Genomic DNA, 23,905 nt, shown 5'->3' on the forward strand with positions numbered 1-23,905 from the left:
TTGCTTCCATTTGCACACCCTCTGAGTTAAATTAACAGTATTTAATAATACTAAGGATTTTACTGTGTAGTTTGATGACGTCAGTTGCGTGCATCATCTGAGCGCTTGTGGTGTGTGTGTGTGTGTGTGTGTGTGTGTGTGTGTGTGTGTGTGTGGGGGTGGAGAGAGGATCCATGACAGGGACACAGCAGCCTATAGATATAACCAAAATGCACTGCAAGCCTTTTGATGCTTCTGAACATTGAGAGGTTATCCGTTACAACAGGGTGAGGATGATGCTGGACCAGCTGCTCGGGTTCTGCTCTGTCCATCATGGTTTCCTCTTCATCCTCTCCGTTCACTGTTCTCTGTCAGCAGAAAGAGACCTGCGGCCGTGCACAGAGGTGAGTGCGCGACACGCGACATAATAGCCTACACTGTTTATTATTAAAAAACGCAATTGTATTTCCGTTGTCAAAAGTGATAATAATTCCAAATCACCGTTGAATATGGTTGTCTACACAAGACGATGGCCAAATTCTGGGAACGCCACAAGTGTAAATGCCATGTCAGTAGCGATCAGGCTGTACCGTCTGTGAATGGATGATTCACTTGTCTTTTCTTCTGTCTAGCTTAAAAACGAAACATTTTGACAAAACATTTCATTGGCTCCATGATAATAATATATGATGACGCTGTAGCTGTGTACACTGAGCAGCTCTTCTGCTGCTGCTAGATGTGTAGCTCTGGTCCAGAGCGTTAGTGAGTTAGGAGCGGCAGGTGCTATTCCATGGACTGACAATTCCACTATACTGTGCGAGGTCTCTCCAACTTTAGTAAAATAAATAAATAAAGGAAACGATTTCGCTACTCACTGAAACAAAGAACATTTTGTGTTGATGAAAGTCTATTCTCCAGGGTGGAAAGCCTCTCAGCAACCCACCTTCTCTGTATAATACACTTTTTGGGCAGAAAATGTATTATGTCCGGCATACGGACATTATTTGCATTACTCACCTGCGCCTTCTACAGATTTGGTCTATATAAATTACCATTGACCAGATCTGTAGAGGGCGCAGGTGAGTAATGCAAATAATTTCCATCTGGCGGACATATTTTATTTTCTGCCCAAAAAGTGTATTATACAGAGAAGGTGGGGTCCTGAGAGGCTTCCCACCCTGGAGAATAGACTTTCAACAACACAAAACAGCCTTTGTTGCAGTGAGTAACGAAATATTTTCTTTATTTTTTACTAAAGTTGGAGACCTCGCACAGTAGTGGAAATTTCAGTCCATGGGAATAGCACCCGCTGCGAACAGAGAGAACTCACTAACGCTCTGGACCAGGGCTACTAGATGTGCAGCCTCCTGCCGACCAGCAAGGGATACTATTACCGCTGAGTAAAGAGAAAACACACAAATAGAGACAGCCTGTTCCTCTCTTTACCGTCCACAGGACTGGCTATTGTTCCACCAGATACTCAACGAGGAAAGAAAACAAGCTCACTGTTTAGTGTAACCGTGGGAAATGATTGTGCATATCCCTATTACAAGCCTTGAATCACCCTGAAATTAGTTCACCACACTGTTAAAACCTGAGTGTCAACCCTGGGAGTGTATGGACTGAAATGGTCTGAATGTGTGATATTCAGCCAGACAGCCTGTGTGTGTGAGTGGCTGTGGCACTGAACCTCTCCTCTTGTCCCCTTCTCTCATCAGTATCCATGGTGACTGATGTGATTCGCCTGATAGAAGGGTACACAACACATTAACCTTTGTGCTCTTATCTAACTCCAATTCCCCTGCATCGCATTCACCGTTTATCCACTGTCAAGATATTAGCACAGATGTTAGGGCTGGGCGACATGACATGACAAATCAATATATCGATTATGATTAATGAACACATTTTGTTTTTATTCTCGGTATTCTCGGTTATTCGATTAACGTACATGAACATAATGAAGTCGGTTATTGGTTCTAAATGTGGGTTTCGATACATTTTTGGTTAATTGCGCAGCCCTAGATATCAGGTGTCACAGAGGCAGAGAGAAAGGGAGAGAGAGAGGGAGAAAGAGAGGGAGAGGGAGAGAGAGAGCAGGTGCAAGTGCAAGTGCCTTGCACACTTGAATTAGCTGTGGTACCCATTAGGGTAATGAACAATGCTTAGTATAGTTGCTTAGTATAGTTAGTAGAATAGGTGATTAACAACACAAAAGAAACTAGACACACACACACACACACACACACACACACACACGCACACACACGCACGCACGCACGCACGCACGCACGCACGCACGCACGCACGCACGCACGCACGCACGCGCACACACACACACACACACACACACACACACACACACACACACACACACACACACACACACACACACACACACACACAGGATCAGTGGAGCATGGCTTTGGACACAAGTCAAGCATTAAGTATACATAGTGGACAGAAGTGAGAATCTCTTATATCTTGATCCTCCAAATACACAAACCACCAATATGACTAGATATTCTTTCTTTTGCATTGCTAACCAACTCTCTCCAGCTATGTACAATTGGACAATAGGACATTATATTTCAATAGAAGACTATGCTTTTACAGTTATCAGTGTCCTATTACCATTATACCAATAGTAAATATGTTTCCCAGTCATTTGTAAGGACTGATGCAAGCAGGTTTACGCAAAGTCAGTTTCAAATAATGAGTATGCTAAAATATTGAAGTGCATTATTACAGAATGTTCAATCCTTGCAGTGGCATTGTTAATTGGTCAATTAACATTGGTCAATTAACAATGGTGGTTCTGGATAGGTGGTTCTTAGAATGATTGAGCAGGAAGGCAGCCCTCAAGAAGAAGCGGTTGAGACAGCAGGTTATAGTGGTCTTAATGGACCATGACTGTTTTAATGAGGAATTTGTTTTTTTGGAGCCGGTACAAATGGTTGTCGGTTTGGGTAAGAACCTCCCCCCACGGCATATTGATTTATTGATTGAATACTTTATTAGCAGTTTGCAAAAAAAAAGCACAGGAAAGTGCAGTTCAATACAAGGTCTGCTAAGAGGATTTTAAACCCAAGAAAGCCTATGGCTTGTTTCCATTGGGGTCCTTTGTACTCAATTCACTGAAACATTTAATGACAGACAAATATACAAAACTATGCAAAACATCATATAAACAGTTAGAAATCAAATAGAAAAATATGTACAGTAAATGTTCAAATTGTAGCCACCGTTAAGTGCTCCTTTAGAGTGGTTTTGAAGGAGAGTAGGGATTTACACTCCTTTACGACTGTTGGTAGGGCGTTCCACGTTTTTGTGGCATAACAGGAGAACGAATTTAACCTCTTGTTTGAGCCAAATCTGGATTGAACGTGATTAGTGGCGCTCCCTCAGGTGTTGTGATTGTGGACTTCATTGACCTTTAGGAAGTAGTTTGACAGGTACATGGGTGTCTTTGTGGAAGACATGGAAGGGTGACATGAAGGGTGGCATGAACTAAAGCAGTGTAATCTATCTTTGTGCCAGTCAATTTCTTCATTGGCTAGCATTACACATGGCATTCCATTTTGTCATCATCGCGCCACAGATAATTGTGTGCCTTGGACGGGGATATAGTTATTGATATAACTTTGCTTTGGGGTGTGTGCGTGTGTGTGTGTGTGTGTGTGTGTGTGTGTGTGTGTGTGTGTGTGTGTGTGTGTGTGTGTGTGTGTGTGTGTGTGTGTGTGTGTGTGTGTGTGTGTGTGTGTGTGTGTGTGTGTGTGTGTGTGTGTGTGTGTGTGTGTGTGTGTGTGTGTGTGTGTAGACAGACTACTACTATGAATACACAGAGTGTGACAGCACAGGGTCTCGTTGGAGAGTGGCCATCCCTCACAGTAAGGGCTCCTGTTCCGGCCTACCCCCACCTATCAGAGGAACAGACTGCTGTAAGTAGTGTGTGTGTGTGTGTGTGTGTGTGTGTGTGTGTGTGTGTGTGTGTGTGTGTGTGTGTGTGTGTGTGTGTGTGTGTGTGTGTGTGTGTGTGTGTGTGTGTGTGTGTGTGTGTGTGTGTGTGTGTGTGTGTGTGTGTGTGTGCGTGATTGCATGAATGAATGAATGATTGAGCCCATATACAATTGCTTGTGCATTTGTGTGTGAAACCGTGTTTACGCAATCCTCTTTTCTCCACCTGCATGCTTGTTAGCGTTCTCATGTGCAGCGGGCGAGTTCCTAGAGATGTCCACACAGCAATGCACTTCTTGTGCGGCCGGCTCCTATTCGCTGGGGAGCGGTGTTCGTTTTGACCAGTGGGACACCATCCCGGCGGGTTTCACCAGCCTGACCAGCTACATGGACCCAGGACCTTACGGTGAAGACAGCCAGGCCTGTAATAGGTAGGCACTAGGCAGTGACACACGCACGCACACACGCACGGACACACGGACACACTTACACACACACACACACACGCAAATAAAATCTATTTGAGTCACATTTTGCCCTTAGTGAGAAGGTCATGAGAATCTTCTTTCTTTTGTTTTAGTTTTTCTGCCCTCATAAGTTCACCGATGAAAGTCTCATGTCAGAAGCTTGTTCTCAATTTCGTCAAAATGTTCAGAAAGTAACCGTTTGACCTGACTGAGGCAGCTATTTCACTAATGTGTGTTTTATTTTCTTCTCTGTTTGTTGGTGCTATATTTTGCATGTCTTTTTTCCATCTGCGTCACAGTTCATCGTGGACGGCGCAGGGCGTCTACCTGGAGTCGAGCCGTGACGAGTGCACCGTGGCTCTGGTGTACGGGGTGCGTTTGGAGAAGCAGGGCTCTGTCTCCTTCACCTACCAGTACCCTGACAGCAACATCTTCTTTGAGTTCTATGTAAGTGCTGCCAATAGCTAAATCCCAATACTCAAATTTCAGCCTCCTTTTAGAGAGGAAGCTCCCGAAGCCACCTGCAGTGAGGATCAGCAAGGAGGACATACATTATATCAAGTGTACTGTATCCTTCATGTTTCCTTTTTTTGTCGGAATGCGTGACGTATATATAAATTCTCCACATGACAACTCTCCGGGCTCTGGAGTGGTCCAGTGATCTAGCTGTGACACTCGTCATAAGTAATTGCCGTCGTTTCAAAATGACGCTGCCCGAGCAAGGAGCCTTCCCATTCCTCCGTGGAGGAAGTGGAGGCCGCGAAATTGGAAGTTAGAGTATTGGGATCTGGCTCTCCTCATACCAGATACTATGTATACGTTCTGATTATACCAGTGATTCTCAACCTTTTTAATTTCAAGGACCCCCAGTAATTAGGCCATGGACCCCCATTTGATACAATCTTTATCTCTGGGACCCCAATGTTCAGTGTAAAATTCTCCATTTTAGTTTTTCTGAGGGTGTAAAATGTTTTACATCCTCAGAGTTACAGAGCCATAGGGGTCCATTTGGTTCCTAGCAATCAATAATTTCCTAGCGATCAATAAGGGTCCATTTGGTTCCTAGCGATCAATAAGGGTCCATTTGGTTCCTAGCGATCAATAATTTCCTAGTGATCAATAAGGGTCCATTTGGTTCCTAGCGATCAATCATTTCCTGGCGATCAATCATTTAGCTGGGCACGCACTGGAACCCCCTCAAGGTCCCCTGGGGGTCCCTGGACAGCACATTGAGAAACAGTGATTTATACAAACACATGAACTTTTTTTTGTTTTTACTTTAATTAAGCATATACCACGCACAAAGTTGTGACAAGTTGCGTTACTTTATACAGAATGGCATCAGTGGAAAGATTGCGATGCTATTGCATGAAAGGAAGACATTTTCGCTTGGTTAATGTTACCACGGTAAACACAATTTCAGGTCCAGAACGAGCAGTGTCAAGAAATGGCCCAGAACGATGAGCAGAAGTGGATTAAAGTCACCAGCAATGGAGAATGGGGGACACACACGGTGAGGGAGAATATGTAACTGTGTGCGTGTGTGTGTGTGTGTGTGTGTGTGTGTGTGTGTGTGTGTGTGTGTGTGTGTGTGTGTGTGTGTGTGTGTGTGTGTGTGTGTGTGTGTGTGTGTGTGTGTGTGTGTGTGTGTGTGTGTGTGTGTGTGTGTGTGCGTGCATGTGTGTGGCAGTATACTGATGACCAAAAGCGTAATATTTACCAAGGGGCAATTCCCCTTTAGGCTAGTATTTAAGATGTTGGCTTTCCATGCGGGAGACCCGGGTTCGAATCCCGGGCGTGGCAATGGTGCCGTGACCCGTATCGGGTTTCCCGTGGGGGGGGGGTCAAAAGGGGGGTGTAGCAGTAGTGGCTCAGAGCCTTTGGCTGATCCTCCAAAATCTTAATATATCCCCCAGCCAAGGGGGAATTCTCCTTTAGGCTAGTGGTTAAGATGTTGGCTTTCCATGTGGGATTCGGGTTCGAATCCCGGGCGATACACGTGTGTGCGTGCGTGTGTGTGTGTGTGCGTGCGTGCCTGCGTGTTTGTCAAGTCTGTGTCCATGCGTGTTATTTGGGCTTTGGACTGTATGGCATTGCTCTGCGTTGCAGGTGAGCCTGAAGTCAGGTACCAACATCCTGTACTGGAGAACCACTGGCATACTGATCGGAGGCAAGAAGGTCAAACCTGTACTGCTCAAGAACATCCTGATAGAGGGTAAGACATGAAACACACACACACCCACACACCCGCACGCACACTTGCATGCACACACACCAAAGTAAAGTAACTACATTCCCGTCCAAGGCACACAATCTGTGGTGTGATTTTTGTTTGATTGAATACTTTATTAACAGGATTGCTAACAGTACAGGTAGTTCAGTCAAAGGTTATGCTAAAACAATAACACAAAAAGCACGTTCAACCACGTTAATAACAACACTTCTGCATGTGGCCCCATGCGCTCTGTGTCGTTTACATACAGTTGCCAGGTTTAGCGAGAGAAACAAGCAACCATGTTAATCAAAACAACCCCAAAATAAGCGAGCCCTTCAACCCGCGGCGTCGAACTCTAGAGGTTCGGGGCGAATTTCTAGTACAATACAATACAATACAATACAATACAATACAATACAATACAATACAATACAATACAATACAATACAATACAATACAATACAATACAATACAATACAATACAATACAATACAATACTAAACCTATTGGAATAAAACTCATAAGTAGAATCATAAGGTATATTTACAGAGAAAGGAAGGGTCGGGGTGGGGTTTGTGCACAAAACATTCATATAGATGTGTGGTGTGTGTGTGTGTGTGTGTGTGTGTGTGTGTGTGTGTGTGTGTGTGTGTGTGTGTGTGTGTGTGTGTGTGTGTGTGTGTGTGTGTGTGTGTGTGTGTGTGTGTGTGTGTGTGTGTGTGTGTGTGTCCAGGTGTTGGTCTGAGGAAGAGCCGCTTAGGCTCGAAACGTCACGTCTGTATGGTGGTAAATAAATGGTAAAAATGTGGGGCATGATCCAGTGTGCGGACTCTATTTTTACCAGGCGTAGCCTACACATCAGAGTGTTTTCCGTGCCGACCAGGCTGGTTCAGTTCCTCCCCCGGCTCCTCGTCCTGTCAGCCCTGTCCAAGGAACACCTCCTCTGGAAAGGGAGCCACCTCCTGTTCCCCCTGTCCTGAAAACCAGTACTCAAGTGAGATAACCCGCCTGATTGTCTATGGCTGTTGATTCATTAATAATGTTCACCCATCGTTTTAATTTACAACACTAACAATGCAGCCTGATGACAATTCATAACGATGTCGTGACAAATTGACAATCCTATTTATTTTTCATTAAGTGCAACTGTTTCACGTGCAAGATCTGTAGGCCACATATGAAATAAATGAATATAGAATTCTGCTTTGGATGCAGCTTTATCAAAGTTTGCTTTTAATAATGAAGCATTGCTAAGGATGATTGAAAGCAACGATGATGCAGGATGGCTTTGTGGATGAGATTATCTAATCTCTGCCTTTGTACAGGCAGGTTTTCAAATAGTTTATTTTGATTTTTATTAACGCGAGAAGCGAGAACAATGACTTCTATTATAGCGTGCTAACTTTCCAGGAATAGAAAGCCTGCAGTTTCAAGTCGTCCTTTAAGGTTGCATGACTACAAAGTTGTCATCTATCTTTTTTCTTATTATTATTTACAATTTCTACCACATTACATGGTGTGTTGTATCACCAATGCCTCTTGGACTGTATTCTTTCTTTCCCTTCCTCTGGCTGTGTCCTGTTAGATGACGGCTGGGCTGAATGCAAGGTTAAACCCCCGTGCTCCGACAAGGACTACTTTCAGATCCACACAGCCTGTGACAGCGAAGGAAAGGTCAGTCAATCACACACACACACACACACACACACACACACACTTCTTGCAGGGGCCCTCATACAAGGTCATTTCGATTATGCATGTTCCTCATGGTATCACAACACCACCAAGGCCTTAAAAACAAGGCTCCAAACATCCCAAAACAAACTAGTAAGGCTACTTCTTGGCCTCGACCGCACAACCCATCTAACCCCTGCTCATTTTGCTAGGGTTGGATGGCTCAGGGTTGAGGACAGCAACTTGCATTGGGCCTGGTCTACAAGATACGACACAACATTCGGATACCCCAGTTAGTACCTGTCAAAATACTTCAAAAATGTAAATGTCCACGATCACAACACCAGAGGCAGCTCCACGGATCATGTTCAACCCAGATTTGGCACAACAAAGGGGATGAACTCGTTCTCATGCTATACAACAAAAATGTGGAATGCCCTACCAAAAGGAGTAAAGGAGTGTAAAACTCACTTTCAAAACTGCCCTAAAGAGGCACCTTCAGGAGGCAATTCCAAACTGGCCTCTCTCAAAGTCTTAACCTAAACCTTAATGCAAAACAGTGCGGTGAAGCAGTGTGACACGACCACTGTTGTTGTCATCGTTACAGACGCAGGTATTACACAGGTGGATAGAGCCAAAGATCTGTGTGGAGAATGTAACTGGAGCAGTGACGCTGCCCCCTACCGGGAAGAGAGAGCCTTGCCCTCCGTGCAACCCCGGCTACTATAACGCCAACGACTCCACCTGCTTCCCCTGCCCTCCTGGAACACACTCCGACGGCATGATAGGTACTGATCGAAAAATGTTCATTATAACAACAAATCTGTTGGCTATTGGCTAGTTTCAAAAATCTTTGGTGACAATAAATCAAGAAGTGGTGATCAGTATGCACTTGAAAGTACTAAAAGAAGTCAAGGGTCCAATCAGTGGTTTATCCCACTTACAAATGCGGACCTGGATGTATCTTGACATCCAATGATTATTAATATTATTAAAGGTAGAGTAAGTGATATAAAACGTTTTTTTGTTTAAAAGGTTAAAGCACTATATTCTGATAGTAATCATTGCTATTGAGTGTATGTTCAGTCACAGGGTTCTCCCTGTCTCTCCAGCTCTATAATAAACAGAAAATAAATTTTCAGTTAGTTGACAAAATCTCAGCCAATCAGAAGAGAGTACCCATTTATCAGCTTCATTTTTAGTGTAACAGTTCCAATTTTGTCTACTCATTTCTCTGTGTCATCACTTCCAATTTCACTTGTTTAATCTGTATCCTGACTGCGCTCTCTATCCTGATTGGATAAAATGTGTATCCCGACCTGAGAATACTTTTTTTGTTTATAATGTTTAATAAAGAGCTGGAGAGACATGGAGACTCCTGTTACTGAACAAACACTCTTATTTAGTGCAATTAATTTGCATTGATTTAAACCGCTGTTGTGTCATGAATACATCCACACAGAACACGAATATAACAAGGCGATAAAGTGATGAGACGAGGTCACATTATTTTTTTATCATGAATAAAAGCAACCAGCAACCAGCATGAATGAGGCATCACCGAATTAATAGTTTGATGTGAAACATCACGCTGAAGAAGGCCTGTGGGTCGAAACGTCCATCATATGAGCTGCTGCTGGGGGTGAAAGACTATAATAAACAAGATATCCTAAAAATGGATGAAAGTGAGTGCTGGTATTCCTTTCTAAGAAACTGATGTGAAACATTTGCAACGTATTTTTGGATCGTTTATTCGTCACGCTCCCGTGGTGTAAGGGGCTTTAGCCTGATGGATCTTTCGTTGCACTCTGGTGTCGCACGCTGCAGATCTACAAGCTCAAAACGTGTCACGAGTTTGTGGATCTGCGCGTGGCACCATAGTACTACAGAGTATAAATTAAGCATTATAAGCATCATTCTTCTATGGAGACGCATACACTGTAAAACATAATGTTTCTGGTATTGTAGTGTCTACTGTAAATGAAGAGTTTGTGTGACTGTGTGCCCTTCTGTGTTCGACCAGCCTGCAAAGAGTGTCCTGCAGGTACAGAGCCAGCGCTGGGCTACGTGTATAAATGGTGGAACGTGCTCCCGCCCAACATGAAGACTTCCTGTTTCAACGTGGGCAACTCCAAATGTGATGACATGAATGGTGAGAATTCATTCAACTTTGAAAATACATTGAGGGCAAGACCCACGTTTTCAATGATGCCGAGACTACAAAAGGCATAGCACAACAGAGTCATAATATTGAACTAAGAACAAATTCAAGGTTGTGTACTGTCTGTAAAAGAAAGCAAAGAACAGAGTATAAAAACAATAAGACAGCTTAATTAAAACAACATTAAAAACAATGAGATTAATGAGCAGTGTTCATCAGGGTGGGAGGTGGCAGGGGACCATATCCGCAGTGGAGCAGGTGGCTCCGACAATGATTATCTCATCCTCAACTTGCACGTACCTGGCTTCAAGTAAGTGTGTGTGTGTGTTTGTGTGTGTGTGTGTGTGTGTGTGTGTGTGTGTGTGTGTGTGTGTGTGTGTGTGTGTGTACGTGCGTGCGTGCGTGCGTATTTTGATGACACACGATATGATATATGATTTGATATGATTCTTGTTATCCATTGTAGTTCAGTACAATATATTCTCTTAGCAGTTTAACCGCTAAAACCATATATACTTAGTTGACCAGTGTCCCCCAGGGTTACGAATGTTCTCTCCTGTTTTTCCTCTGTAGTCTGTACTAAATATATTGGTTGAAATAGCCACAAGCTCACAACATGTAGCATTGCGATGTGTTCTGATATTTTCACCAAATATTTGCCCCAGAATATGGACGCTAATGTTCATGTGGTTAAACAGAGGAGAGTCACAATGTGTTTTAGCAGCTATGAAACAGCTCATTTGTGCCACAAAGAGTTTAAAACGGGTTTGTTTATTTTGTGCCTATTTAAACCTGGTGTAAAAATATATCGTTGCTGTCGGGCAGAAACCTTGTATCTCCATATTCCAACTTAGTTTTTTTTTAAATGTATGCCCTACTTCATCATGCAAAAGTGTCGCACAAAAGTAGTGAAAATAGCCGATCTACAAACTCACAACGCGTAGATCGGCTATTTTTTTATGTTATGTTTTTAAAATAATAATGAAAATGAAACGGTTCTGTACATAACAAGGTTTTCACCCGACAGCGACGATGATATGTATTGGAATATCTGAGTAGATTTCTTATAGTTGTGTTGTGTAAACTAAATCTGGGCCTGTGTGTGTTGTGCCAGGGTGCCGTCCTCACTTTCAGGGATGACCGGTGGCGAGGTTGGCAGGATTACCTTTGTGTTTGAGACCATCTGCTCTGCCGACTGTGAGCTCTACTTCATGATGGTGTGTGCTTGTGTGTGTGTGTGTGCGTGTGCGTGCGTGTGCGTGTGTCTGTGTGTCTGTGTCTGTGTACATATTTGGAGCCAGAAGGAAGAAATTAATTTGTCCTAACTTTAGTCTAGAATTTTTGTCTTGATTTCAGGAATTTGCTTTTGTTACCAGATTACCAGAAAAAAAATCTGTTTCCTTTTGACTTTTCTTCTTCTTCCTCCCAATCCCCTGCATATTCTAGTCCCTTGTCACTGCAAACTGCTACAGTTAATCCTAGGGAGAGCACAGACAATCATGTGTTTAAAATGAAATAAAATTATACCTATTTCATCGCGCGGGCGGGGGAAATTCAGTTTTCAGCTTCACCGAGCTGATTGCTGCTCAAGTGGTGTTGAATGCGTGTATTTCATAAATCCCATCAGCATTTCCACCCGATTGATTTGTTTATTTGTACTGAAGTTGTCCAATTCATATTTTGCTCTGTGATCATGTCTTTGCTGTTGTTTCTTCATAAATTAAAGTCAAGAGTGTCACGCAAAAGTAGCAAAAATAGCCAATCTACAAGCTCACAACGAGATGCAATATTGAACCAATGAAAAGTATCAAGAAGAGATTGTGACTAAATAATAACTATAAACTAGGTTTTGGACATATGAGGTTTCCACCTGACAGTGAGGATATTTACTGTGCTGTCTCCACAGGATGTGAACAGGAAGAGCACCACGGTGGTGGAGTCCTGGGAGGGCACAAAGGACAAACAATCTTATACACACATCATGACCTGGAATGCATCTGTCTCATATACATGGGCCTTCCAGAGAACTAACCAGGCTCTGGATGTGAGGGAACACACGCACACGCACACACACACACACACGCACACACGCACACACACACACACACACACACACACACACACACACACACACACACACACACACACACACACACACGCACACTCACACACACACACACACAATGTGGGCATGCATATGCATGCACACACATGCTTATTAATTTAATGCACATTAACAAGTGCTACCATATATTTTATATGAATGCAATGATATATAATGTAAATTTGTCTGTGTGTGTGTGTGTGTGTGTGTGTGTGTGTGTGTGTGTGTGTGTGTGTGTGTGTGTGTGTGTGTGTGTGTGTGTGTGTGTGTGTGTGTGTGTGTGTGTGTGTGTGTGTGTGTGTGTGTCTGTCTGTGTGTCTGTAGGTACGGCGTTACGTGGGTGACATGGTTAAGCTCTACTCAGTCAGTGTGACCAACGTCTTGGACGGGGTTGCGTCTGCATGCCGGGCCTGTGCGCTGCTGCCCCAGAGTTCACAGCGGGCATCTTCATCTTCCTGTGTTCCGTGTCCTGCCGGCTACTACATTGACAGAGACACCAACCACTGCAAAGAGTGCCCACCCAATACCCACCTGGCAGGACGCCACACCTACGGACAGGACGCATGTGTGCCATGCGGGCCAGGCAGCAGGGGCAACAAGGTGAAGGATGATCCTCTTTCTGTATCTCACTGTGTCACTTTCCATCTTTTAGCATCACAGGGACGGAGCATCGACGTTGACGCGGTTCCCTCTCGTTTCAGGACCATTCCAGTTGCTATAGCGACTGCTCCTTCTCTCACACAGAGGGCAACCGTACGCTGACCTTTGACCTGAGCGCTCTGAGCGGTGTGGCCTCGCTGACCAACGGGCCCAGCTTCACCTCCAAGGGCACCAAGTACCTTCACCTCTTTCACATCAGTCTGTGTGGACATGAGGTGCATCACACACACAGAGCATACAGATCTTCATGGAACACAGAACTATTCTATACTATTGCTATTTTTTCTCTTCTCCTTTGGTTTTTGATCGATCAGAGACCAAAGTGTGGTACTCTTTTTTATTAGGCTTTATTAGGATGGATGGATTTATTTGGATATTGGGATTGGGACACCTCAAACATAGTCCAAGTCCATAGTTTAATCACCGTTCTAAATCAGTGCTTGTCATATATTATTCTGCATGTGACTATTACAACAGTAATAAACAAAGCTGTTTGTTGGACTAATGTAGATGGTTACCAAGTCAGCTTTATGACATAAGAGTTCTTCTAATCCGCCTTGTCCATTATTTTCCATCCTCGGGACACCTCATTGTGCATTATCGCTTACATATGCTACAGCCTACATATATCCAGCCCTGCTACTCATTAATACTACTAGTATCACATTTGCTGTGGAGGTTTGCAATGGGATGAGAAGGGGTGGTTGGAAGAGAGGGAAAGATGTGTGAATGAGTGAGAGGGAGAGAGAGAGTGTGTGAGTGTGTGTGTGCGTGTGCGTGTGCGTGTGCGTGTGCGTGTGTGTGTGTGTGTGTGTGTGTATGTGTATGTGTATGTGTATGTGTATGTGTATGTGTATGTGTGTGTGTGTGTGTGTGTGTGTGTGTGTGTGTGTGTGTGTGTGTGTGTGTGTGTGTGTGTGTACATGACATGTGCTTCATTTGTACGTACATGTCTACTACAGGGCAAGAGGGTTGCTCTCTGCACAGATAACGTCACCGATCTGTCCAACAACAAGGATACCCAGAGCGACTCAGCCCGGCTTGGCAACTCAGTGGACAGCTTCATCTGTCAATCAACGATCATCCCGGCTGATGGGCGGGGCTTCAGGACAGCCCTCTCCTCCCAGTCCATCAGCCTGGCCGACACTTTTCTTGGTAGGACTCGGGTGTTTATTGGCCACATGCTGCATTGCAGATAAACTGTACAGATCACAATATTAACCATTATCAGACACAGCGAAAGATTATGATATGGATTCCTAAAGCCAACAGAGAAAGACAGAGATGAGTGATACCTTAGGGTTAGTTGTTTCTCCGTTCATTTATCTGCAGTTTCTAATCTGCAAATGAGTGATTTCCAAATAAATAAGCTCTATCTCTGTTCTCTTAAAGGCGCAACAGTGGACACCGTCCTGAATGGAGTGAACGCCAAACCAGAGCTGTTCCCTGAGAACACGAAGGGTGTTCCAGACATCAACTTCTTCTATAGGTACAGTAGAGCAATGATTTTCAAAGTGGGGTCCGGGGACCCCCAGGGGTCCTTAGGGGGGGGTCCCCAGCGAAAGTAGTTAATATGGGGGTCCTTGACATGAAAAGGTTTGAGAACTACTGCAGTAGAGCCACTCTGTGTGAGTCAAGAGAGAGATTGTGTGATGTTAATGATGTGCTCTCTGTTTTATTTCAGGTCATCTCAGGCCACAGCGTCATGTGATCAGGGTCGGAGTTCTATCACCACAGTTCGCTGTAACCCAGAAAAGCCTGAGCGTGGCGAAGTGTCCGTGTCCAGGTAGGTCTGTGTGTGTGTGTGTGTGTGTGTGTGTGTGTGTGTGTGTGTGTGTGTGTGTGTCCGTGTAAAAAAACGTTCTAAATTAAAAAATTAACATTTTTCAAACATTTTCAAGATTTTTCAAAAATATCAGAGCTTGTAGATCTGCTTTTTTTGAATAGCCAACGCTAAAATCTAAAATGACACAGATGCTTTCCCGTTTTTAATGGGTTAAACAAACCATCGCCCTACGTCTGATAAGATGTTACTTTTTCCCTGTTAGTCCATGAGCCAGAGCCCCAAAATTGAGCAATGATTATCGAAAGAGTGGGCAAAACCAAACCTATATTAAATTGTTCATAGGGTCAATACGAGTAAATAAATATATGATAACCTCTCCACAGGAGCAGCTTTTTCATGGTTATCACACATTTTGTTATTTTCCCCATACGTACATGACAGGTGAAAAAATGACAAAATTAAAAAAAGAGTTATCATAATGAAACTTCCTGAGTTGATTACTTACATGAAGACAATGATTTATTGTATTACAAGTTTTCTGAAATTGTATATTTAAATATGCAAATTAGGCATTAGGAAAATATGCCCACATTTGCATAACTTTCCAGAATCAACATTGGAACATTGGACAAAGCCAGAGTCAACATACTTATTTCATTTTGTTAAGATGTTGGAGTCAAAGGTTTTTAACAAGGGAATATTCAATATCTGGCTCAATTTTGGGGCTCTGGCTCATGGACTAAATGCCTAATTTGCATATTTAAATATACAATTTCAGAAAACTTGTAATACGATAAATCATTGTCTTCATGTAAGTAATCAACTCAGGAAGTTTCATTATGATAACTCTTTTTAAAAATTTGTAATTTTTTCACCTGTCGTGTATGTATGGGGAAAATAACAAAATGTGTGATAACCATGAAAAAGCTGCTCCTGTGGAGAGGTTATCATATATTTATTTACTCGTATTGACCCTATGAACAATTTAATATAGGTTTGGTTTTGCCCACTCTTTCGATAATGAAATCTTGTCTGGCTCATGGACTATGTGTATGCTATTTACAGTATGTTCCTCTTCATAGCCTGTATCTCTCTGTGTGTTTGTGCAGCTCTTGTCCTGCAGGCACCTGTGATGGATGTACTTTTCACTTCCTGTGGGAGAGTGCGAGTGCGTGCCCCCTCTGTGCAGAAAATGACTTCCACCAGATAGAGGGAGCATGCAAGGGTGGAGTCCAGGTAAAACCATTTACTTGTACAATCATGCGCTCACAAACTGCATACACTGCATTTCTTCCACTGTGATTTTCATACACCATACATTTTATTACATTACATTATATTACAATACATGACAACTCACCCAAGTCTCTTCCTCTCTCTCAATTGCCAGGAAACGCTGTATGTGTGGAACGAACCAAAGCTGTGCACCAATGGTGTTTCGCTACCACCGAGAAGCTCCTCCCCCTGCGAGGCCATCGCCCTGTGGCTGAAGGTGGGGGTTGGGGGTGGAGCCTTCATGGCCGTGCTGCTCATCTCTCTCACCTGCTATTTCTGGAAGAAAAACAAAAGGTTAGTGGCACCGCACCACCCATCACAATCATGGTCTGTGGTCATGATCTGCCCCGTTGAGATTACCAGGAGACCAAGTCACTCGGCCGGTACTTTGTGCCAGACAGTATCCATCAAGTTCCACAAACACGCCCCCATACGTTCTGTTGTTCTGTTCTTGGATTAACCCTTTCACGCATAACGGTCACTACAGTGGACAGCTATTAAAATGTCATTTTCTATTGAATAGGTTTTGATGTCAGAGTTGCATACTAGCCTATACAGGGGACGCTAGAGCATCACCTCAATACTGCCATCCAGTGGCCAGGTGTTGTAACTGCAACATAATTTTTTCAACATCCAAGATGGCTGACAGAAATGTAAACAAGCCCAACAGCTCAGGAATATCTATCCATTCCTTCTAAAGTAGGAGACCCCTGCAGGTAAAAAAAAATATTATTACATCAAGTAACATCTAATAAGCACTATAGTTGTGAAAAATTCCAAGTATTGATTTTATATTGGGAGGAAATTATGATCGATCATCTGTCCACTAAATTGGACTGCATGCATCACTGGCTCTATTTCAACTACAATTCATACTTTTGCTGCCACAGTTTGCTCTTGAAAATGCTTCATCTGCAGTTACCTTTCTGGATATAAATCAATGTATTCATGTTATTAGAAAGTAACCTGCATTGTTTGTATCAAAAATAATATTTTATGCATATTTTTTTACATTATGGGAGTACATTTGTGTCTATTTATATTTTGTAGAGGTCATGTGCAGCTTATTATAGACCTAGGCCTACAGGATAGTGGAGTAACTTTTATATGACTAAAGTGAGGATGATGATTAGCCTGGTAAACCCTCCCTCCGGAAATCTCTATTCTATTTGATTCCAGGAGTGAGTCTGGCCTGATAGCCCATTGTGGGGGTTTCTAGTGGAATTACCAGCTAACCGAGCCTATCAGCGTCGTCGCACATCGTTCTGTGATTGACAGCGACAGTTGGCCAATCAGGTGGCGAGTTCGAGTGAGCCCAAAACACGAACGGCAGCCATCTTTTTCTGTCCGCTATAATCTCCGCGATTTTTTGACTTCAAAAAGCTCTCTAACTTCTATTTTGAGGCACGGAATTTACTTATAAGATATCGTTTGGATAGAATTTAGTTGTTTAACTTCATATATGTGGTCAATTAATCATGACAAAGCCTATTTAAAAATAAAAATTTAGAGAACCGGTAGGGGTGGGCAGTGACACCCATGTACCCGAATAAGGCAACCCATTTTGGGCTTGGCTGTCTCAAAAGTCCCGTTGACGTCACATTAGACTGGTGAACTGCTGATTGGCTGAAGGGGAAAAAATATCATTGGCTGAAGGGGTTGTCAGTCAACGGTATTACTTCCGCCCAACTCAGCCTGCAGCCAATATTGCAGAATGGGCGATCAGCCCAGACTCACTCCTGGAATCAAATAGAATAGAGATTTCCGGAGGGAGGGTTTACCAGGCTAGATGATGATAGTGGCCAGTGGTGATCAGTGGCTGCCAGAAAAAGAAGGATAAGCAAATATGATTAGCAGTGACAGTGAAGCTGTATGATGATGATGATAATAATATAATAATAATAATACGGGTAATAATAATAATAATAATAATAATAACCTATTTGAACCTACAAGGGAAATTCAGTTTTGACCCAAGTGGTCAGACTTCAGCAAAAACCTAACTGTGTGATGGGTGATGGTTGATTGAAGTAGTCTCACCTGGCCTGAGTCAAACTAATTGGACTCACAGTGCCCAACTCTGAGTCCAATTAGTCCAATTAGTTTGACTCAGGCCAGGTCAGCCATCCCCCATCCCACACAAACAAAAACAATCCCCATGGAGCTATTTGAATTGATTACAGTTGTAATAAAAACTGTTGCAGTAGGTTATCAGCAGTCATTACTGTTGGAACACATAACATGTTGCCTATCCAATCATTTTGGCATATAATCCTTTTTGCTAAAATGCACAGAGAAAGAAATAGGTGTGTGTGTGTGTGTGTGTGTGTGTGTGTGTGTGTGTGTGTGTGTGTGTGTGTGTGTGTGTGTGTGTGTGTGTGTGTGTGTGTGTGTGTGTGTGTGTGTGTGTGTGTGTGTTTTGCATCATCAGGCTATTATTGTGGGTAGCCTACTTGTGTTGTTGTGGAGTGGAGCTCTTGCTATAACAAAGTATAGGCATATAGTAGTGTCATTACTGTAACCTGGTATCTGGAATGTGATGCTGTTGCTGCAGGGTGAACTATATAGGTATCTTATAGTATAATAGATTTCTTAGCCCCCCACCCAAAATCACCACCAACCGCCACCATTATTTTGATGAACATTTTCTACAAAAATAACAGAGGACATTGTGAGTAACTCTCCCAACACTCTCTTTCAGATGTATTTCAGTAATACAGTCTCTTCAGTTTTACTGACCTATATCCTGTACTATATCGCTTCACCAAGTCCATCTTGTATGAACATTGTGAAACACATTGCCGTGTCCAAGGCACCCCTGAGACCAGGTTTGCCCCTGGAAACCACTGGCCCCAGCATACAGACACAAAACAATGCAAACAGATGCCATGATGTTGCATGCACAGGAACATCCAAGTACATCTGCATAAAATGCTTGCAGGCTTTGTGCCCTAGGTGCTTAGTCAATTTAGTTTGACTCAGGCCAGGTGCGACTACTTCAATCTAGCCTGCACTAGTCTGGCCATGCCAGGCTAACTTCAATCAGCCATCACCCATCACACAGTTTGGTTTTCACTAGACAGTAAGCACTCATGTTGGTGTTCAATTTAGAGTTATTTTGGTTTTCACTTGACAGTAGAAACACTATTATTTATGTGTTTTGTGTTTGTTGAGCCGAGGAGTCAAGAGAAAGTTAATAAATAGTATTAGAATATGTTAGAAATGTGAAAAATGTAGTTTTACAGCATTACAAATATATTTGATTTGATATTATTAGATTTTTATAATTGTATTCATTGGTTGTATTTTATCCTTATTCTTTTCAGTTAAAAACACAAATGCATGCTGTCCACCTGAGTGGACAGGTCAATAACTCCTTAAAACATTTTTGTTTAAAAAAAATTAAGTGCAGTTGTTATATTTATGTCTAAAGACACATAAAAACACTTAGTAACATTTTTTTTTCTCAGGTTATCATAATTCATGCGTGAAAGGGTGACTGCTGCTTTACTCTAGACTACTGGAATGTACATGTAGTAGTAGTGGCTCAGAGCCTCTGCCTACAGAACCATAATAGATATATTTCAAGGATAACTACAGTAATGTTTCATTGTTCATAGATTGTATATTTTTATTATTATGATATGACAGTACTCCAACAGATGTATTATGTTGTTGTTTTATTACTGTAAATATACAGTACTGGATATGCCTCATATCCACTGTTGATAGTCTGTACATATATGTTAAATATGCACTGGTAATAGATTGATTATCACCAGATTATACTTATATTTATTGATAGAATATACATTAAGTTAACTCAGTCAGGTGCAGATGGCTAGGGACAGATTCTAAGCCTATTTATTCAATTCTTATCTCTACTCTTGCATGTACCTATTCTGTGTTCATATTGCTGCTGTTTCCCCACAGGGATCAATAAAGGTCTATCTATTGATAGAGGCTAGTAAACTGAAAGTGTCAGAAACTATTAGTTTATGGTAATAACATTTATGTATGCCTTCCTTAAAGTAGAAGGTCAGCAGTCTCCTCTGTCAGCTGACTGTCAGAACAGTCAGCTCTAAAGACTGTTTCTGTGGCTTAGTAAGCCGTTTCTTAAGAGAAATAACCCAAATCAGCTTGCCGAGCCTGAGACAAGTACTACTGTCATCCTTTGAGATTGTCCTGAGTCATGATGACTGTTGTCTGCTGTCCCACATGTCATGCCAGGTTGGAGTACAAGTACTCTCGTCTGGTGATGTCAGCCAATAAGGACTGTGAGCTTCCAGTGGCCGACAGCTGTGCCCTAGCTGAGGGGGAAGAACCAGAGGACGATGTGGTGTATGCACAGAAACCCTCCCTGCTAGGCAAGCTCAGGGCCATTGCCAACAAGGTGTGTATGTGTGTGTATGTGGGTATGTGTGTGGCTCGGTAATGATATGTAATTAAGTGCCCGTCAATCGCATGGTGCTTAGAACTGCTTGCCTCCAGAACCACACAAACCTCTGGTGGCCCTAGAATCAAATCCTGCCTGTGCCTCTCCTATCCTACGCTATGCCATTTCCCTTTCAACTTTACAACAATCGATCAAAAAAATGTTTTTACAAATACAAAGGGAGACAGGCTGCCCTATATATAGCATGAGATATTGACACTGGTGCAGTGTTGATTTTGACAGCAAATTTTGATTCAGTTTTAGTCATTTGAATCAAATTCCATTTAGTTGTAGTCATATTTTAGTCATCTGAAATGTTAGTCTAGTTTTAGTCGACTAAATATCATAAGATTATAGTGGACTAAATCTACAGTTGATTTAGTCGACTATAATGTATTTTGGCGGACCTTGATGGCGTCGTAATGGCTGATTTTATACTTTTTTACACAAGCTCACTGTAGATCTGCTATTTTCAGAGCGCAACACCGAGCGCAACCAAACATAAAATGACTTGTCTTTTAGTTTTACTGGATCTCTTCTCCACTCGTCCCTCCCCAACATTTTAGTCTAGTTTTTATTTGTTGACGAAATTGTCAATATATTTAGTCTTAGTTTTAGTCATCATAGCTTAGTTTATATTTAGTTTTTATTTAGTTTTCGTCAGTGAAAAAAGGTAGTCGACGAACATTTTTCGCCATAGTTTTAGTCGACGAAATCAACACTGCACTGGTGTGCAGATCTACGACCACAGTACTGCTTATAGTACCTGCAGTTGTACATGTGTAATTTAACATTATTCATCTGGCCATTGTGTCCTTCAGCAGGATGGCGGCCAGAGCAGCGAGTCAGTGCAACTGAAGTCCTCCCAGTCTGAGAGATGGGTCTGGGGATAAGGAGGAGTGGACCCAGAGAGAGGAGAAAGGAAAGAAGATGACGAAGGAGGAATAGTCAATGGTGTTGGCACTGCACACCTCCTTGTGTCCTTTGTTTCCGCTTGCTGCGCTGGGCTCCATTGCGGCTCCAGTTTCCACTGGAGAATGTCTGCCGGTATGACCGTAGCAGAAACTGGACAGCGACTTCGATCCCTTTGACCCTAGAATACACAGGGACTGCTTTAATGCCATGCAGATTCTATAGGGCCACTCCAGAAAGAGATAATGAGCTTTTACTGTTTTTTGTATATTTTGTATTTTTATTTGAACATTTCTGTTCACAGTCATGTATTTATATATTAATGTTGTCATGATGAGCCTTTATTAAAAACCTTACTTGGCTTTGGGGATCTGCTTGTGCATGTTTGAGTGGGTGGACAGTGGACACCTGTACCAAGATGTATCATATCAAACCAACTTCAATTTCCATTCCTTAAATGTCTATTTCCACCGTGTTAAGAAACATTCAACTACTTAAAATTTTAATTACAAACTGAGAAAACACACCACCACCCTAATCAATTCATCTTTGATGAAACTGACTGATTATTATGTTCTTGTTTGCATAATCCATATCTGAATGGCCTGCTGTTGTTTTATGATTATGAGTCATTCCTATTTCTATTGTTTTAACTTTAAATGGGTGTGTGTGTCATTTGTATTTTAGCTAGTGTTTCAGCACCATGGAATTATTGTTATCATTCAGCCCCTGGGTTATAGAATTACAGCGTGAATGTATTCCCCCCCCCCACACACACACACTTTCTTATTGTATACAAGGCCGGAGTTTGTGTTATATGCAGCATATAACCAGTGGTGTAAAGTAACTATGTACATTTACTCAAGTACTGTACTTAAGTACAATTGTGAGGAATTTTTACTTTACTGGAGAATTTTCAATTGTCAGTGCTTTTACTTCTACTCCACTACATCTCAAAGGCATATATTGTGCTTTTTACTCCACTACAATGATTTGAAAACTTTAGTTACTAGTTACTTTGTAGACGCATTGTGAGCTTGTAGATCTGCTATTTTCAAAGGGTTTTTATACATTTTGGAAACTTGTCAAATGGGACATTCTGCATAATGAGTACTTTGTACTTTTGGTTCTTTAAGTTAAGTACATTTTGATACCAAGACTTTTGTGCTTTTACTCAAGTAAATTTCTAATTCCGGACTTTCACTCATTTGCAGTGCCATTACAGTGCCAGTATAAGTATTGATACTTTTCCTTAAGTAAAAAATGTGAGTACTTTTTCCACCACTGACTGCACATTACGTCATAGCAGCACCCCCCACTCACCATCATCACCATGCTTAAGCCTTAATGTAGCTACATTCAGCCGTACGCTATGGCCGTACGACGCCGACGGTGTCGCGTGCCAAAATAACAGACCTACAAGCTGTGCGTGCTCGCCGATGTGACGCGTTGTGGGCATGTAGATCGGCTATTTTTGGCGCGCGACACCGTCATATGGCGGAGTATATAAATCAGGCTTCGTCACGCCTCCAAACCAGAGCCGTACAGAAGTGAAGTTGCGTCAACTCTAGCCATGGTTCACATGACGCTTGTATACAAGCGTCATGGTGCCGAGTCCCCCTGGTCTAAAGTTGTGTTAGATTTTTTCACATTGCCATCTCTCACATAAACATAAACGTTCAGATTTCAAATATAAAGTGCTTACCACCGAGCGACGGAAGTTACCAGGCGATGCGGACCGCGATGAGTACCCGTATCTCCCGTATTGTTCAATAAAAAGCATTTTAATCCCATCGCCGGCCATTTTCTCCAAATTGTCTCCGATACTTTCAACCATGCGACACTAATGGTTGGGAGGTGTATTGCACTCTGATACATTACCAAAAAAAAAATGGTCGGCGATGGGATTAAAATGCTTTTTATTGAACAATACGGGAGATATGGGTACTCATCGCGGTCCGCATCGCCTTGTAACTTCCGTCGCTCGGTGGTAAGCACTTTATATTTGAAATCTGAACGTTTATGTTTATGTGAGAGATGGCAATGTGAAAAAATCGAACACAACTTTAGACATGGGGGACTCGGCACCATGACTGTCATGGTATAATCTGAGTTCCCAGAAGTTTTCGCCCGCTCTCATACAAACGGGAGGGTATGACAGTCATGTTTCAGGGCTACGTCAACTCCATTCACACACCACAGCACAGGGCGAACTGTAAATAAAGCAATGGCGGTTCATTAAGAATATTCATAGAATAGTCTATGCCATATTTCAAGTAT

General features: G+C 42.4%; 1 protein-coding gene across 1 annotated transcript; it reads left to right on the forward strand.

Annotated features, from left to right (window-relative positions):
- Window positions 1–272: 272 nt before the first annotated feature.
- On the forward strand, window positions 273–21,957 carry elapor2b (endosome-lysosome associated apoptosis and autophagy regulator family member 2b; the record flags this gene model as incomplete). Its single annotated transcript, XM_080421146.1, has 22 exons — window positions 273–383; window positions 3,800–3,920; window positions 4,178–4,367; window positions 4,703–4,850; window positions 5,827–5,916; window positions 6,513–6,618; window positions 7,463–7,612; window positions 8,204–8,292; window positions 8,900–9,080; window positions 10,316–10,444; window positions 10,673–10,763; window positions 11,568–11,670; window positions 12,360–12,497; window positions 12,882–13,157; window positions 13,259–13,432; window positions 14,180–14,372; window positions 14,610–14,706; window positions 14,902–15,003; window positions 16,113–16,239; window positions 16,394–16,572; window positions 20,509–20,671; window positions 21,535–21,957. The coding sequence occupies 22 exons, from the start codon at window positions 273–275 to the stop codon at window positions 21,604–21,606; spliced, it is 3,030 nt and encodes a 1,009-aa protein (XP_080277272.1). The 3' UTR covers window positions 21,607–21,957.
- Window positions 21,958–23,905: the final 1,948 nt, after the last annotated feature.

This window comes from Gymnoscopelus braueri (assembly GCF_963280865.1).
Source record: "Gymnoscopelus braueri genome assembly, chromosome: 23".
Taxonomy (NCBI): Eukaryota; Metazoa; Chordata; class Actinopteri; order Myctophiformes; family Myctophidae; genus Gymnoscopelus; species Gymnoscopelus braueri.